The 18,916-nt window shown below is 41.3% G+C and overlaps 1 protein-coding gene across 1 annotated transcript in view; it reads left to right on the forward strand.

The window, feature by feature from the left end:
- Positions 1-17,517, forward strand: part of l(3)80Fg (dnaJ homolog subfamily C member 16 l(3)80Fg) — a 260,296-nt gene extending 242,779 nt beyond the window's left edge. The window contains exon 10 of the mRNA XM_043210124.2: positions 16,988-17,517. Within this exon, the coding sequence (XP_043066059.1) occupies positions 16,988-17,206 (219 nt within the window). The 3' untranslated portion in view covers positions 17,207-17,517. The remainder of the gene's footprint in view (positions 1-16,987) is intronic.
- Positions 17,518-18,916: the final 1,399 nt, after the last annotated feature.

The following is an 18,916-nucleotide window of genomic DNA, read 5'->3' on the forward strand; positions in this document are numbered from 1 at the left end:
TGTTGGCAAAGTACTCAAATTCATTTATAACTGGGATCCCAAGTACTAAAGTCAGAATTGGCGAAATGAAAATTAGGTTGATTGATCCAACAAAAACCGTACAGAGAAGGCCATATCGTTTAAGTCCATGCGAGCGAGATTTGGTTAGGGACAAAATTAATGAACTGCTAAAATGCAATATAATTAGGCCAAGCTGCTCACCTTATGCAAGCCCTATGTTATTAGTGAAGAAAAAAAATGGTACGGACAGACTTTGTGTTGACTTTAGAGAGCTGAATTCAAATACGGTCGCTGATAAATACCCTTTACCACTTATACAAGATCAAATCAATAGGCTTGGGGGAGTTAATTACTTTACATGTCTAGACATGGCCAGCGGATATTACCAAATTCCTTTACATTCAGATTCTATCGAGTACACGGCGTTTGTGACTCCGGATGGTCAATACGAGTTCCTGTCCATGCCATTTGGGCTCAAAAACGCACCTTCCGTTTTTCAACGATTAGTAATACCGGCGCTAGGGGTATCCATCGTCTATATGGATGATATCATGATAGCCGCCTCAACAAAATGCGAGGCGCTAGAAAGATTACAGATCGTTCTAGATGTTTTGACAAAGGCTGGGTTTTCATTCAATCTTACAAAGTGCTCATTCATGAAAACATCGGTTCAATATTTGGGTTACAATATAAGTGCGGGTGAGATTCGTCCAAACCCACAGAAAGTTGTAGCGTTGACTGCTCTTCCGCCTCCACAGTCAGTCACTTCACTTAGACAATTCATTGGGCTAGCATCCTATTTCCGACAGTTTATTAAGGGATTTTCACAATTAATGAAACCGTTATATTTCTTAACTGCAGATAAAAACAAATTTATTTGGAAAACAGAGCATGAACAGATACGGAAAAAGGTCATTGCCACTCTTACCGACAAACCAGTCCTTGTTATTTTTGACCCTTATTATCCAATCGAATTACACACAGACGCCAGTTGCAGTGGCTACGGTGCAATTTTATTACACAAAATTAATAACAAACCCCAGGTAATAGAATACTATAGCAAAACTACTTCACCGGCAGAATCAAGATATCACTCGTACGAGTTGGAAACCTTAGCTGTCGTGAACGCCATTAAGCATTTTCGACATTATTTGCTGGGCAGGAATTTTGTAGTTTATACTGACTGCAACTCGCTTAAGGCGTCGAGAAATAAACGAGATTTAACCACTAGAGTTCAGCGTTGGTGGGGTTATTTGCAGGCATTCACATTCGATATTCAGTATAGAGAAGGGAAAAGGATGGCACACGTTGACTTTTTATCAAGAAATCCCCTTTCACAAAAGTCTACTACAACCGCAAAAATAGTCTAAGAAAAAAGAGTAAATTTAGCTGAAATTTCAAGCAACTGGCTTATTTCTGAACAACGTCGAGATTTGGACATAGTCGAAATTGTTAAAAATTTTAAAAACTTTTCTCTGCCTGAAGATATTGCGAAAACCTATGAATTAAGGGCAGAAGTTCTTCATAGAAAGATACAAAGAAATGGGAGAACACGTTGCTTACCAGTGGTGCCACGAGCTTTCAGATGGTCTGTCATAAATCAAGTGCATGAGTCCATAATGCATTTAGGTTTCGAAAAGACATTAGATAAAACTTACGATTTCTACTGGTTTGACAATATGTCAAAATACGTAAAAAAATTTGTCGACAACTGCATCACTTGTAAAATGTCAAAATCCACTTCAGGAAAAATACAGGCGGAATTACATCCAATACCAAAAGTCACTATTCCTTGGCACACTATCCACATCGATATCACAGGAAAATTAAGTGGCAAGAGTGATCAGAAGGAGTATGTCATTGTTCAGATAGACGCGTTTACCAAATATGTCTATCTTAGTCATAGTCTTAAATTGGACAGTGAGAGTTGTATAAGGGCCGTTCAATCTTCCGTTTCATTGTTTGGAGTACCAAACCGAATAATAGCTGACCAGGGGAGGTGTTTTACAGGCGCAAAGTTCAATCAATTTTGTTCAGATCAAAAAATAAACTTGCATTTGATAGCCACTGGTGCAAGTCGAGCTAATGGTCAAGTGGAGCGAACTATGAGCACGTTGAAGAATATGTTAACGGCGGTTGAAACGGGAACACAGTCTTGGCAGGATGTGTTGGGAGAGGTGCAGTTGGCAATTAATTGTACAACCAATCGCACTACGAAAGCAAGTCCTTTAGAAATGTTATTGGGAAAGGTAGCACGCCCATTGGGATTACTTCCACCTAGTGATATAGAAAATGTTATTGATTTGCCAAACGTAAGAGCGCAAGCTGCAAAGAATGTATTAGCCAGTGCAGCTTATGATAAAGAACGATTTGATAGGAATAAGGCAAAAGTAAAAAGGCACAAAATAGGAGATTTCGTATTACTTAAGAGCGAAGAAAGACACCAGACTAAGCTAAGTCCAAAATTTAGGGGGCCTTTTGAAATAGTAAAAGTTCTGGAAGGTGACAGGTACATTTTAAAGTCTTTAACTAATAAAAGAAATTATAAATATGCACATGAGGATTTAAGAAAATTACCAGAGGGGCAAGTGCCCGAAGAGCTAAATGTGTACGATGATTATAATAATTTAGATGTAAGAAACGTAACCGCTACAGAAGAGAGTGAAAATGAAAATATTGATAATATTGAGAGTATTGAAGAAAAGAGTGAAAATGAAAATATTGAGAGTATTGAAGAAAAGAGTGAAAGTGAAAATACTGAGAGTATTGAAGAAGAAAATGAAGTACACCAATAAGGGTGACAAAGTTGTACTGCTGGCCGATGAAAATGGCAGAGTACTGAGTCCATAAAATATAATGCAAGCACAAGTGCAAAACATATTGTTTGTTTTGATCATGGCGTGTGGGGTATTTGATTATGCGACTATAAGAGTGAATAATGAGGAAGAATGGATTATATAAAAGAAGAAGAAAAACAAAGAAATGTAAAGAAAGAAAGAAAATTGAATTGAATTGATGAAAAAAAAATTATAGTTATGGAACTGAATACTGTTTTGTGAAACTGTCAATATGATAATTTGTTATGAATTAAGATAAGAAAATTGGATTTTGTTATGAAACTATTTAATGTTCAGTCTAATAATTAAAAGAAAGAAAGAAAATTCGAATTTTGCTATTTTCTACACGAGGTCGTGTTAGGGTCAGGATGGCCGTGTCGGCGAATATATGTGTGTGTGTGTGCGAATACACATTTTCGTGTCCCAGAGTCCTCCAGGTTGCCAGGCAACCGTTGCTAGGATGTTGTCGCTTTGTAGCGAGGCGACAGCGTTGTGTCGCTGTCGCCGATCGAGGTTCGGTAGTATGCACAGGAGGTAGAGAATTAGACGCTGGCAGTTGCGTACCAGAACTCCAAGTGTGTACAAGGCTGAAACTCGTTGCGCCGCAATGGAAAACAAGAACAACAACATCGAACATGATTTGACATATGTATATTTCGACCAGTATGGCTCGTACGTAAATATTGAATTCCTAACTATTTTCGAATTTGCGGAGCCGGAAAGGTGGACCTGACCTTGGCTTGGATTTAAAACAGAAGAAAAAAACAAATAATTAATTTTTGCCTAATTGTCGGATTTAATTAATTTGGAGACAGACGGGTGGAGTTGAAAATTTCAATTTTCAATCAATGGAAGTTAATTATCACGAAGCTGGAACGGTGGAATTGAAACCGCGGCTCGGTTCAGACAGAAGATTGACAATTAAATTATTTAATTATAATTTTTTTCGATAATTAAATTTTCGACTTTAATTTTTGAGTGGCCGGAAAGGTTAATTAAAAAACCTGGCCCTTTGCTCGGACGGAAAATAAGAATTAAATAAATTTTAGTAGGTTTAATTATATATAAATAAATTTATAATTAATTGATTTTTTTTTTTTTGTTTGGTTATATATTTCCTGAAATTGGAGGCAGAAAATATTTGGAAATATATGGGCATGCATGCAAGTAGGGCAAGGGCATGTGGGGCATATGATGGCACACTGGAACGTCGATAAGTGGACTGTATATGTTAAATTTTATCGGTTATATTGTGAGAAGATTTAGTCTCCCCACACGCTAAGACAGATAGCCGGGGGCAAAGGGGGCGGCCGAGGAGGCGGAAAAAGGGGGTCAACCACCGGTCATCAACCCGGGCAGCCCAAGGAAATGTCGCCAGGATCAGTATGGGGGGTTGGGGGAAGGTGAAAGCCAGTTACCGTGGGTTCCGGTGAAGGGCTACCCGTGGGAGTACAGAATCCACGTGGAACGTACCGGTGAAACGGTGAAAGGGTAAACGCCGCCACCCGGGGGAAGAAGGCCCCTCGTTTGAGGGGCGTGATTCTGGAAGCAGGATTAACGGCAGGAGCAGAATCCAGGAGGATTAACGGGCGCTCCAGTCAGTATAAAAGAAGGCCCATTGGAGCGGCTCGGATCGAGTCTTTTTAGGAAGCTTGTAGCGTTGAGTTAGAGGACCGCCTGTGGAGAGTCCGCCATTCAAGTGTTAGAGCGTTTCTAAAAAGGATTCGGCTTGTTTAAGTTGAAGGACCGCCTTTGGAGAGTCCGACAGCCAAGCGCAAGGAGAGCGAATAGACAATAAGGAAAGGATCCATTGCTGGACTTTCCTCTGAAAACCCAGGGTCGTGTAGTCGAGTTGGTTCATTCCCGAACACGGCAGGTAGCCTTGCAAGGAAGTGAGGAAAGGATACGTCTGGCGTACGCCTTACCGACTCCTGAAATCGCAACCAACAGGCGTGGTCCTGCGAGACAAGGATAGACCGACTCGGGATCGCACGCCCGGTCTACACGAAACGTAAAGGACGAGACACAAGACAGAACCAGGGTGGGGAGACCGAGTTGAGCCACTCCCGAACACGGCAGGTAGCCTTGCAAGGAAGTGAGGAAAGGATAAGTCTGGCGTATGCCTTACCGACTCCTGAAATCACAACCAACAGGCGTGGTCCTGCGAAACAAGGAGGCCTACTTGGGATCACACGCCCGGTAACCACGAGATGTACAGAACAAGGAGAACAAGGATCCGTTGCTGGACGGTTTCCTCTACGAGCCCGGGGCGTCAGAGTCGAGTAGGGCCATTCCCGAACACGGCAGGTAGCCTTGCAAGGAAGTGAAGAAAGGATAAGTCTGACGTACGCCTTACCGATTCCTGGAAACGCAACCAACAGGCGTGGTCCTGCGAAACAAGGATCGGCCGACTCGAGAACTCGCGTCCAAATCACAGACCGCGTGAGAACACCCTGGTCACCAGCCCCGCCACTACAAACTCGGGTTCGCCGGCGCGTATGCACGGTGTCCCGGTGTAGCGGAGACGTCACACGGCAACTTCCAAACCTGGCGCCGGAGCGTATGCACGGTGTCCCGGTGTAGCGGAGGCGGCAGTCAGCAAACAAACTCCCAAACCTGGCACCGGAGCGTATGCACGGTGTCCCGGTGTAGCGGAGGCGACCGACCGCAGCCAACCGTCTGACCAGTCGTAGTCGACCCAAGGGGGTGTTTCTCAAGGCAAAAGGGCGGAGGGTAGCGGAATCGCCAGCAGCGCGGTAACAGGAGTACCATCGGCGACGGAGTAGCGGCGGCGTATCCTGGACAACCCGCAGAGGACGCCGACGACGGAGCCTGCAGAAACAGAAGGAGCAACGAGGAAAAGAGAAAGAAAGCATTTTGTAGAGTAAAGAGGTTTCAAAATAAAGAGTGTGGAAACTGCAAGCTATTTGTATTACTTTCTAGGCTTGGGCAATCACGTCGAATCTATAAATTCGATGGGACGGATCCGCGAAACTTTGTGAGCTAGCCGCGGCAAATTGTGGCGAGCGGAAGCAGAAAAGACAGTTCGTTACAATATATTTCCTGAAATTGGAGGCAGAAAATATTTGGTAATATATGGACATGTATGCAGGTACGGATATATGTAAGGGCATGTGGGTATATGTTGGCACAGTGGAGCGTCGATAATATGTAACTGGGGAAACAAAAAAGTTATGTGGTGTAAAAAATTGGGGGAAAAAAACCAATATTACGACAGCGGCGCACTTCGGTGAACTTGGAAATTACCCCTTTTTTTTTTCCTTTTTTCACGACACACTTTCACTGTTCATTTAATGTTCGGACCACTGCTGAAGACCGGCAGAGAGAAGCAGACGGAAAAAATTTCGTACTTATCTTTTGGCGGAACAATGCCTGGACTGCTGGTAGAAGATATCCAAATATCCAAAATATCCGGCTCGAAGGACCAAAATGTGTAGGGGGGCGTTGCTACCGCAAAGGATTCCAGAAATGTTGAAATGTTGAATTAAAAAGTCGGGGGCGTCTTTCAGTGAATATAACGCGGTCAGCTTTATTGGGCTGCTAACAAGAGATTGATAACTTAAACTAGTACAAAAAGATACGATCGACGACAACCAACGAGCGGGAGAGAGTGCACAGAGGGGCGAGTGCGGATGCGCTCTTCAGCGCAGGTGCGCTCTTCAGCGCAGGTGCGCTCTTTAGCGCGGGTGCGCTCTTTAGCGCGGGTGCGCTCTTCAGCGCGGATGCGCTCTTCAGCTGAGCGGCACCACGGCCCGTTACCTAAACACATTGAATAGCTAGCTTTCTGGGGCTATGCTACTGTATATGCTTATTCTTGGACAGGTGGACTCAAACTATTTCTGGAAAAATTAAAGTTTTCAGTTCTTAATGGAGTAACTAGACCCTTTCGACTCCTTTGTTTACCAATTTCTAGATCTAATTTTTTTTTGTAATAGCAGGATAACGTATATTTAAAACTGTCCTTTAGGGACAACCATTAAATGTTGTCACATAAACTTCACTTATGGATAATTTTACATATTAGTATGGTAGAAATAAATTAGAGTAGTAAGGGGAGGTCCAGGGGGTGTGTCGTTTTTAGTCTTCTGGGCTGATCGCTGTTGTCCAGCAGGGAGCTGGCCAAGAGGTTCGGGTGATTATGAAGCCTCTGCATCTACCGTGCGCTGCTTCTTTGGATCTCGTCCTTGACCCAAGGAAAATTGAGAACCTCGTGGATGGTGCGATTGTCATGATAGACGTGGGCCCCAGTGGCAATTCGAAGGGCTCTATTTTCGAACGATTGTATAGTTCGGACATTCGTATTGCTCGCAGTGCCCGAGAGCTGTATGCCGTACGTCCAGATTGGGCTATTATGGCCTTATAAATGAGAAGTTTAGTGGAAGTTCTCAGCTTGGATCTCCTACCCATGAGCCAGTAGAAGGATCGAAGTCTTTGATCAGCCTGTTTCCTCTTCTTCATCAGATGGGGCCTCCAGGTGAGCCTCCTGTTTAGGGTGAATCCAAGGTACTTGGGATTGTCTTCCTGTGGGATTGGAGAGCCGTTGAGGTTAACCGCAGGGCAGTTGCCTTTGACTTCTCATTATTGACGGCAATGCTCCATCGCTTTTGCCAGTCGCTGAGCAAGTCAAGCTGCAATTGCATCGTTTCGACTGCCCCCATGGCGCTATCAGCGGTGGTAAGGAAGGCGGTGTCGTCTGCATAGGTTGCTGCGAGCAGGTCAGGCCTCTGAAGAACAGGGAGGTCGGCCGTGTAAGCATTGTACATCAACGGGCCAAGAACGCTGCCTTGGGGTACACCAGCGTGAGCTTCTCTTATACCGGAGTAGCCTCGCCACATCTAACCGCAAATTTACGGTCTTCCAAGAACGACTTTAGGAACTGGAAGTATGGTCGGGGTAGGCCAGTCTTTAATTTATATAGAAGACCGGGATGCCAGACTCGGTCGAACGCCTGCTTCACGTCCAGCATGACGGCCATGCAGTACTTCTTGGTTTCAAATGCGTCCAGGATGCACTGCACCACCCGATGGCACTGCTCTGGGGTACCGTGTCGCCGCCTGAAGCCAAACTGGTGGTCAGGGATCAGTCCAGCCTCGTCAAATATTGGCAGTGCTCTGCTTAAAAACACTCGTTCCAGTATTTTGGAGAGCATTGGTAACAAACTTATTGGTCGGTAGGACGAAAGGTTTGCTTCGGGTTTCCCGGGCTTAGGTATCATAGTTACCTGGGCACTTTTCCATGTGGACGGAAAGTACCCTATCTCCAAGCATCTATTATAGATCCTCGTAATTAGCTGAATGCTTGGAGGTGGTAACATTTTTAATGCAACTGCATTGATACCATCATCGCCCGGGGCCTTGTTGCTCATTATGGTTATGAGCTCAGCTGTTTCCTCCTCAGTCACTGGTCGTATTGGATCGGCGTCCCTAGAAGGCTCGGCTAGCCTAAAAAAAAATTTAGCCTAATTTCTAAAAATTACAACTCGTTTTCCCATTTATTATTCCCTGAACTATCCCTAGATGTAATTAAATATAAAAATATGCTATCTCTTTTATTTGTCCTTACTTTTGATTATAATAATCTAGAACAGTGGGGGGCAAAACTAACACATGTTTAAAATTTGAGTGTATGCGTAGCAGAGAAAAACAATGAGAGCAGAGCGAATTCACTGAGCGAAAAAACGTATTTTTTTATTTCATTTTTCGTTAATTCAAAAGTTGGAATGGGCACTAAAATTGAGTATTTTATTTTAAAAAAAGCTTTGCTAGCAACATTTCTTAAAAAATAAAAAACTACGCTTCTATATCTTCTATATCTATACCTATATTCTCCATGAAGAAAAGTTTTTCCAATCCAATTTCTGAGAAAATTTTTCTCAGTGGAAAAATTTTTATTTTAGTTTGGGCTGTCAAATGAATCAAAATGAGAGAGCTTCTAAAAAAAATTTGAGAGTGCTCAGTGTGAGTGACAGTGTGTCAGTGTGCCGGCAGCGCTGCAGCAGAATTTCCTACCCTATACTCGCGTGCTATGTAAAATGAGAGTTTGCCCACCACTGATCTAGAACCACAGATCATTGTTTATAAAAATTAAAAAATAAAATAAAAAAATATTACTAAAAGTTAGCGGCCTCCACTAGATCATAAGCTCACGATCGCCACAGTCCCTGGACTACAAGGTACTACTCTAAAATTATGTCCTAAAGCCAATCTGGACGTATGGCTGTGGGGGAACGCGAGAAGCAGCAACATAGACATGATGCTGCGCGTACAATAACAAATCTTAACTGTCTTCGCACCCAAATTTTTAAAATTGGCGATTGACTCTGGGTTTCAGCGGATCCCGCCTCCGACGCAACGACCTTCCAATCTCGGGCCGTTTAACTCTGTATCAGTCAATATAACTGTAAGTTAAGTTAAAAATTAAAATTAAATTAATTTAAGTATTTGATATGACTTGTTAGTCTTGCAAAGAGAAGATTCAAGAAATAAAAAACCCCTTCGCTCTAGGATATCTGAAGGTGGGAGGAGGCGTCTTTGTTTAGACATTGATGTTTTTCAATGACATTAATACGCTTCAAAATAAAAGACGACATTACTAATTGCACGTTATACGAATATTTATCATGCAGGCAGATGAAACTGAATGATCTTACGATAGACCAGTTTATGATGCAAAGCAGGGACTTTATGTATATACAGAGAGTGCGGCCCGACTACACCTTGCGAATCTAAACCTCTGGAATGCGGAGAGGGCGGCCCGACCTAGACATTGCCCGTTGAATAATAAAAAAAAAAATCCACAGCGGCCGCTGCCTGACTCGACATTCCCCATCCACTTAGGCCTGGCAAACGGTATGGGGCATGGCCGGTAAGAAGTTACCCATAGGGTTTTGATAGGGTTTCAAGTCGCTATGGATATGCGCAAAGGGGATACCAGGGATAAAGTGGCCGGAGGAGCAGGCTTAAAAAATCGAAGTTCCTGAACACCGATCGTTGCCTCGGTCTCTTTTTTGATAGCAGCGGAGGATTTCGGGTGTGCAAGAGGAGCGGCATAGACTAAAGCGACCGAGGAGAAAACAAAAATCTTACTAACAGGAGCAACGGGTGCAAGAGAGAGTAAGGAAATAACCATCAAGGAAAATAGCTTTAGGGTAGCAAAAATGAAATAAATATCTTCTAAAAGCAAAAGTCAAAATAAAACCCTGGTGTTAACCCATAGTTAATTCATCTGAACCCTCTGCCCTTATTTGCCGTATCGATCAGCACTTTTTTATCTTTGCGTTCGAGACTCTGCGAAAAAAGGGAGAGAATACTGACATATGAGGCAACTCGGTGAAGGCTCGTGGTGACGATTTCGAACTCTGCGCAAGACGGGACTTTGCCGGTCGGATCCGCGTCACTGCGTATCCTCGTTCATGGCTGAAGTCCGAATCCTTCCGAGGCAATAGGGTAGGGTCCATCGCACTCCTTCTCAACTAAAAGCGGAAATTTTTTTTTTATCATTGCGTTTCCGAGGATATCTCTGTGCATCTTAGACGCTCTTTCCCGCTTCATAAGCCCACACACGGTCTGGTTTCCGCGTTCTTGGAGGTTATCTCTGTGAATGACCAAGGCTAAGTTGGCCCCGCAGAAAAGATCGAAACTGCTTCCCAGTCAAACCATTTTCGTAAAAGCTCACCGAGTTCACTATTGTCCCACCATTTATATGAATTTAGCTGTGGAGCACCGTGGGCGGACTGAGGTTGGGTTGAGCGGAGGGCCACGGAGGGCCAGTCAATGACGGTTCCAATGACGGGGCGGTTTCTTGTGATTCTTTTTTATTTTATTTTTTTTTTTTTTTTTTTTTGTCCCCGGTTATCCCCGGTTATAAGGTTATGCAGAAAAACTACACCGAGCATTGTCCTACGATTTGTTAAGCTAGGTAAGTTTATAAGTAAAAGTCTGCTACTGTAGGATGGAAGCTGAAGATTTGCATCCCAGTATAGACCTCTAAGTGCAAATATTAAAAAGTTCTTTTGTACGGATTCTATGCGGTCCTTATGTACTCCATATTGGGGACTCCAGTCACATGAACCGTACTCCAGTATAGGACGGACCAAAGAAATGAATAAAGTTTTGGTTATATAGAGGTCATTAAATTCTTTTGACCACCTTTTAATAAAACCAAGGACTCCTTTAGCCTTATTAACCATTAAGGAAATATGGTCGGCAAATTTAAGTTTTATGTCTAATAGGATGCCGAGATCATTAACCTGGGTTAATTTTTCTAAGGCAATCCCATTAATGGAATACGTAGCTTGCAGAGGGCAAGAACGATAAAAAGACACATGCTTGCATTTTGATCCATTAAGTATTAGATCATTAGCCAAACACCATTTTTGAAAGTTATCAAGGTCAGACTGAAGACTGCATTGGGCAGAGATGGATTTATACTGAAGACAAAGCTTTACATCATCTGCATACATAAGAACTAGAGAATTCGTTAAAGCAGGGGGCAAGTCGTTTATAAAAAGCGTAAATAATAACGGGCCAAGATGACTTCCTTGAGGGACGCCGGATGTAGCACGGACCAGACGGGACTGTATGTTTTTAAATAAGACTCTTTGTGTCCTTCCATCTAGGTAGCTGGAGATCCACGTTAAGAGGTCTTTAGGAAAACCCAGCATATTCAGTTTACTCAACAAGAGTGAGTGATTAACTGAATCAAATGCTTTGCTGAAGTCTGTGTAAATTACATCGGTTTGATATCCCTTACAAAAGTCATCTATGACAAAGGATGTCAAGTCCAATAAGTTTGTGGTGGTGGAGCGACGCTTAATAAAGCCATGCTGACAAGGAGTGATAATCGAAGAGCAAAGGTGTTGCAAATGAGGGGTAATTAATTTTTCAAATAACTTTGGAATTGCCGACACCTTAGAGATGCCTCTAGTTGGCAGCCTCGGACTTTTTCCCTTTTTTATGAAGGGGAATTATAAATGATTCCTTCCACTTAAGGGGAAAAATCGAGGTTTCCAAAGACAAGTTGAAAAGTTTTAGAAGAGGTTTGCACAGAGCCCTGGCGCAGTATTTTAGCACACAGCCTGGTACTCCGTCGGGGCCTGGCGAATAAATGGGTTTTACCCTTAAAAGACCAGATAATAAGTTGTTCTCAGAAAAAAACGGACAGAAAATAAGATTTGCTGCTTGAATGCAAATTATGCTTGAATTAAATTATGCTGCTTGAATTATATGCGTAAGGCTGATTAGTCAATTTTGGAGGAGAATAAGTTGTTTGAAAAAATTCTGCGAATAGATCGGCAATGGCCTGATCAGAAGTCGAAGAGGAATTTTCAAACGTAAGCAGGGGTGAAAAATATACGTGTTTACGCTTAGTGTTTACAAAATTATAAAACTGCTTTGGATCCTGAGTAAATTGAATCCGGCAGCGGTCAATATAATTCCTATAACATTCAGCGTTATGCACGGTAAAATTCGACCGAGCTAGTAGGTATCTAGAGAAATCAACACTACTGCAGGTTTTTTTATATTTAAGTAAAAGCTTATTTTTTTTATTTTTTAGGTTAGTGAGGCACCTTGTAAACCAAGGAGGATTTGTTGAAGCGGACGGATATTTCCAAGGCACACATGAGTCAAAAAATGTATTTAAAGTAAAATAAAATTTGTCTAAAGTGACATTAAGATCAGTGCATGGCAGATCAGTGCAGATACCGCATGCGCAAGAGATCCTGCAAAGGAACCCATCCCCATCGTATCTTCTGAAGTGCCCAAAGAAGTCTAACACTCCTGGGGCGGCTCGCGGTCCCATCCAGCTTTCCGGATAAGGGCAACGAAGCGATCTCTGTGAGGTTTGTTCGGTCCGTAAGTGTTGCTGCACCTCGAAGTTTGAGTCGACTGCGCCCAAGCTCAGGGCAGTGGCACAGAAGGTGTGTGACTGTCTTCTCTTCCTTTACATCCCTGCTGTTCCTACAGTGAACGTACTGTGGCACCGCTAGTCTAGCCGCGTGCGTTCCTATTAACCAAGTTCCCGTGATGGCCTTTACCGCTAGACGGCCTAGACTAGCCGCAGTCCTGCGTATTAAGGAAGACAAGCATCATTGATATTTTCCTAGAGCGGATGGGCCATATCATGCGGTATTTCTGCAGTTTTGGAGATTCGTCCATTTCCTCAGTGCTACCAGGTCGGTGTGATCCCTGAATTTCAGCCTACACGTAGCTAAGAGAATACCTACTTGTTCTTTTTCCGGAAGGATAGAATTGGTACTATCTGCCCTTGCTAGTTCATCAGCGGCGCAATTTCCCTCGTGATCCCTATGGCCGGGCACCCATATGAGGTGGATGCCATGCGTTAAGAGATCTTTAAGAAATCTGCGACAGTCATTCACTGTCCTGGAGTTGGATGAGAATTCGTCAACGGCTCTGAGTGCCGCTTGACTATCTAAGAAGATACAAATAGTTTCTTGATTGGATAAGTGCTTTCCCGATAGCTATTTCTTCTGCTTAGAATACACCACAGTGGTCGGGGAGTCTACTAAATTAGGACTCAATTAGACACAGCCGCTCGCAGTGAAAACCGCCTCCCACCTGGCCATTCAACTTTGAACCGTCTGTGTAAATATGAAAGAAACTGGCTGGTCGCGGGATTCCTCCCTCGCTGGAATAGATACCTTATAATTTAAGGTATTATACCCCCAATATCTCTACATCTAATAGGTCGAGTATGAAGTCTAGGGCAACAGTTGGTGTGGTACGAAAACTGCCTGTAATGCAAACCTCCGCCATACTTTGCGCTTTCCTAAACCTTTCTCTACATATGGAGTTTGTTAGGGCAGGCCACCAGACCACTACCCCGTAGAAGAGGATAGGTCTAATGATCGCTGTATAAAGCTATCTTACTATTTTTGGGAATATACCCCATTTAAGCCCAATCGCCTTGCGGTAAGTACAGAGCCTTGTTTGCTCTATCCATAGAATTTACCTTCCAGTCTAGTTTGCGATATTTGAACACCCTGCGATATTTTCATTTATGAGAGCCTCTAGGGTTTCCTTGCTGGACGTGGTTCAGATAGCATCCAAGATTTTAATGTATTCTCACTATGGTACAGTGGATGCAAGCACCTTCCTGAGCTCGTGCAGAACCTGGTCCAGGCATTCCTCTTTGCCCTACGCAGTTTCTTGTTGTACTGCTTGAGGTCCCCTTTATATGTCTTTATACGTCAAAAGCTACAACATTTAACTATTAAAAAACGTCGGAAATTTTAAAATCCGACTCTGTTGTAGCGCTAATTGATGCCGCCAAAAGATTTTGAGCCATTTTTATATATAAAGTGATGGTTGGGATAAGTTTCTGTTAGGAAGTGGAAAAGTTGGTGAGTTGACCTTTGAAAGTTATATACCTTTGTGGTACATCGCGATTGATACAATAAAAAAACGTGCAAGACGAACCGAAATCAACAAAAAACAGACCGGACAGGACAATTCAAGAGCTATGACAATTTTTAGGACAACACTGTCTCGGGGTTAATCGGGTGGAATCCGCTGTTGATGTTGCGGCTCCTTTTGTGCCCACCCAACCTTGGCCATGGTTTCCTCCCATAATAATATGATGGCCCCTAGAAGGTGTTAGGGAAGGGGTTTCCTAGCGGAGATCAAAATTGTGTTTTTCCTTACAACGTTATAATGATTTTATTCAAAATCAAAAAAAAATTGACTTACTAGCATAATACAAAAGATTATTATTATTTTTAGGGAGAAATAAAAATTACTAGGCGCCAATTCAAAAAAAAAAATTCAAAACCAAACTAATCTCTTCACCAAATTGCCTTAAGGGCCTCTCGTTGGCAGCATATATACATGCCAAATAAATGCATTTAAATTGCTTTAATATATTCTGTTAAAAACCGTACGGGACTTTTATGACCGTCAGGTGAACTCTCAATAATTGTTTTAAAAGCAATGATGGTAGACAAAAGAAAATTCCACTTACAATTTTTCCAATTTCCCGCAGGGATCCACGAAAGCGCTTTCCTGGGCTGCGGCTGAAAATTAAGTTTACCGATTTTTTCATACAAGAGTTTCTATCCCTTTTAGGGAGACTTCCGACCGGGCGTCCGCCGTCCGAACGCCAACCGTCGAGTTGAGAACCGCGTTTCCTACAGAAGTGGCGTTCTCCTCGGTCCTCCTCTGCACTGTAAAGTGCCTGACGACCCACAATCGCAGCCGATGGTATCACCAAAAAGGAACACATCCATATAATCGCAACAGGGCAATAGATTAGAGTCACTTACCCTTCGAGATATAATCCCTGATTTTTCTTACTTTCTTCACTACCGAGGATAAACTCAGCCAATACTAGGACGGGGTTTTTTTTCTCACCACCGCCAAATTACAAATTTTAATTAACCAAATTTCACGACTTCACCGCTCTAGGTTTCAGATTTGAAAGAATCGCTGTCGCTGTCGATATTTTGTTTTTTAAGTTTGGGCTGTTTTTCTGTTGTGCCTTCCTTTGTGTGAAGCACACGCCCTGCCTGCAATTATGGAGACCGGAATCAGAAGCTTGGGCTGTGCTGAGTCGTACACGAAAAGTGGGTTTATATCCAATGACTGTGACGGGATATCATGATACTTGAACGAGTGAACGTCGCAAAGATCATATTGCTTCGTTTGGCCAATGCCGGACCGCCTGACCAAGGTACCCCGTTACCAGTGCATTCCGGCAGTCCACTGCATACATAGGGGCAGTTCTGCCATCTGAGATAGCCACGAGCTAAGCTCTGCCAAAGTACATACTATTGACAGGCTTTGTGCATTCCCTAAAACGTATGCACCGTTCAGCACCGATTTCAGCTTGCTCACTAGCTCCTGCGTGAGCGCTGATTTGATCAAGTACTGGTCCAAATTGGAGGTTCCATCGTAGCGTAAACATTACAAACTAAAACAAACAAACTCTAGAATACATCAGAATAGAATTTAACGAAATTTTGCGGTTATGGGTATAAGGTGTGTTCTTAATTATTGGGAAAGATATTCTATCAAGTCTAGGCGTAGTGCCTTTTAGAAAATTGAGAGCGGATGTGCATTCAAGAAAGATATGTATTTTGCTCTATCTAAGGCTGGTTAAGTCGAGGTATATGATATGTCAATGTTAAGGAGAAGTGTTTGGGAAGCTGGGGTCTTGGGCTTTCTCTGACCTCGATTTTTCAAAATATCTTGCCATGTCGAATTGATCTGTTGGTACTATTTGAGTGATGGCGTTGCTAATACAGGGACTGTGTTTCGCTCGATTTTAGCCCAAGATTTGATGGGATCAGAATTGTGGTTGATTTTAAAGATACATTTTTGTGTCAATAGCTAGTTTAGCTAGTTTCCAATTAAAGTTTGGGGGCTATTATAGGTGTTTCTAAAGTTTTATTAATATGAGGTAACGTTCGGTAGGTGGAAATGACTGTTTTTGTCTTGTTATTGAGTAGGATGTAATTATAGCGGTCTGTAAAAGTGGCTAAGATCCGACCTCTGCTTTTGGGTTTTGCAGAGCCCCAGTACCCAGTAGGGGTGGAAACTTTTAAAATCTTCAAGTACCACGGATGTACCACGTACTCCAGTACCACGGATGTGTTCCTGTGAGACTGAGGACGTTTTCAAGGTTCAATAAGTTGAATTATTTATAATAAATATTATTACATTTATTATTACATTTATACATTTATAATATATTACATATATTTACATTATTACATACATAGGGTTCCAGATTTACTTTTGTGGCACACTTCGACTGCACTATTGCACTCAAAGTCAACCACTTCTTTTTATTAGATAAATGTTTATTTATTCGTGTTTTGGCGAGTCTGGGCCCCAATGGGGACCGATTGTAATTAGTACTCTTTGTGTTAATAGTAAGTGCTAGGGTGTTGAGTAGTCGCGGAATTATATATTAATATATTAATAGAACCAAATTAGAAACATTTATATAATTGGAGGCTTGGGTCTTTAAATAGTCGCACGTATTTGCTGTTCTGAGCTCAGGGTGAAACTTATTTATTATTAATCTTATTATTATTTTAAAAAAAAAATACTTATTAATTATTAATAATCTCATAATATTATATATGTATTTTGACTTTTTAATTTCAGAGAATTTTGAAAATAACCAAGCAGCTGTTAACTAATGAAGATGATCCTGAAGCGGGAACATTTCTCGAAGACAATTTTTCTGATGAATCTGAGACGGAAGGAAATGTGGTTTTGGAAGACAACTTACTTAAAGGATTCGATAAATGGCTCGATAGGTTATTTGATGGAACGACACATAAATACTACATAAACTATTGGCCGGATTTTTCAACAAAATAATATAACTTACATACAAAAATTATAATGTTGCATCATTCAGATGCCAAAAAATCGTTCACCGGAAAAATAATTTATCGCCCCCAAAACCTCCCGTGACGTCACTTTAACACTATCGCTAATTTAGCACCGCTTTTATTGGTCTGCGCGCGCTTCTTATAGGTCTTTTTGCGTCATCCGCTCTCCCGTAAATTGCATGAAGCGTTCAGCCGCCACTTCGCTTTACTCTTCACTCGTTTTTTAACACTAATTCATCACATCTTCGGCTTATGTACATATATGTAAACATTTAATCGAAGAATAAAAATCCTAGGTTCTTAGTCGTTATTTAATATAGATGAATTTTTGTGTTTTATTTCAAGGGAACTCTAAGCCTTTATTCCAGCTAACGAATACGTTCGGTCACTTAAAAGATATATTTGAAAACTAACTTTATTTTTTTTTTGCCTTAATTTTTATTTAAATTTTATTTTATTTTTATTTTTATTGTTTTTCGCAGGGACCGTAATTGTTATAATTTTTAAAATAAAAATTATAAAATAAAAATTATTTGTTGATTTTTATGACAAAAATTGAAACATAACTCATATTTTCAATTTTTATAATAATAATTAAGAATAAAAATTATTTTTAAATTTTTATAAAAAAAAATAAAAATTATGATTCAATTTTTATTAAAAATTGAAAATAAGTGTTACGATTCAATTTTTATTATACAAATTGAAAATAATAATTGAATGCGAATAACTTCTGAACCGAGTGAACTATTAAAAAACCGCTTACATTTTTATGATCTGTGGCGCAGTACCTTTCAAATGATGTATCGAATGTCCTTAAAGGACATAATCAAGGATTCCTCAATTATTCAATTTATTTAGTTATATTTCTAGTGTGGGTCAACAGGGGTATATTGGGAATCAATGTCCAATACTATCGAGACCACCGCATTGAAGTAAAGACGCTTGTCGTGATTGCGCTCCATGAAGCATGAAAATTGAAAATGTGCTGAACGAGTTTTTAATAAAAAAGGAGCTAGTCTACACTGTCACTTCAGACAATGGCAAGAATGTCATTAAAGCGATCGACTTCATGAACAAAGAATTGAATTCTCAATTTCGTGACGAGTTTGACGATGACGACCTAATGAAAGATATTCGCGTTCACTCTATACATTCGATTAGATGTGCCGCCCATTCCATGCAATTAGCTGTTCATGACCTGCTAAAAGAGAGGAGTCGGAGATTCCTTGTCGATAGCGCACGATCCATAATAAAAACATTGCGAACTCCGACTTATAGGTAAACAAATTAAATGCATTACATTACACTTAAAAATTACAATACTATTTGAAAATTATGGATACATCCAACCTCTACTGGATGTGCCATCAAGGTGGATCTCAACGTACACTATGTTGAAAAACGTATGCGTATATAAGGAGTTTTCAAAAGAAAACCTAAGTGAAACATTGCAGTTAACGAAATCAAATTGGGAGGAAATTAACTTGCTGTTGGCGGCACTAGAACCTATTTTTATAGCCACTCAAAAATTGCAAAGCGAACAATTATATTTCGGCGATTTTTATAAGCTTTGGCTTGAAACGAATTTAATACAAAAAATATTTCAATATAATCGAAATAATTTTAAGAAACTCGGTGTGTACTTTTACATGTTCGGCCCACACTTGAAAATTTCTAGTAGAAATATAACTAA

The sequence above is a fragment of the Drosophila bipectinata genome, chromosome 3L (genome assembly GCF_030179905.1).
Source record: "Drosophila bipectinata strain 14024-0381.07 chromosome 3L, DbipHiC1v2, whole genome shotgun sequence".
In the NCBI taxonomy this organism is placed as follows: Eukaryota; Metazoa; Arthropoda; class Insecta; order Diptera; family Drosophilidae; genus Drosophila; species Drosophila bipectinata.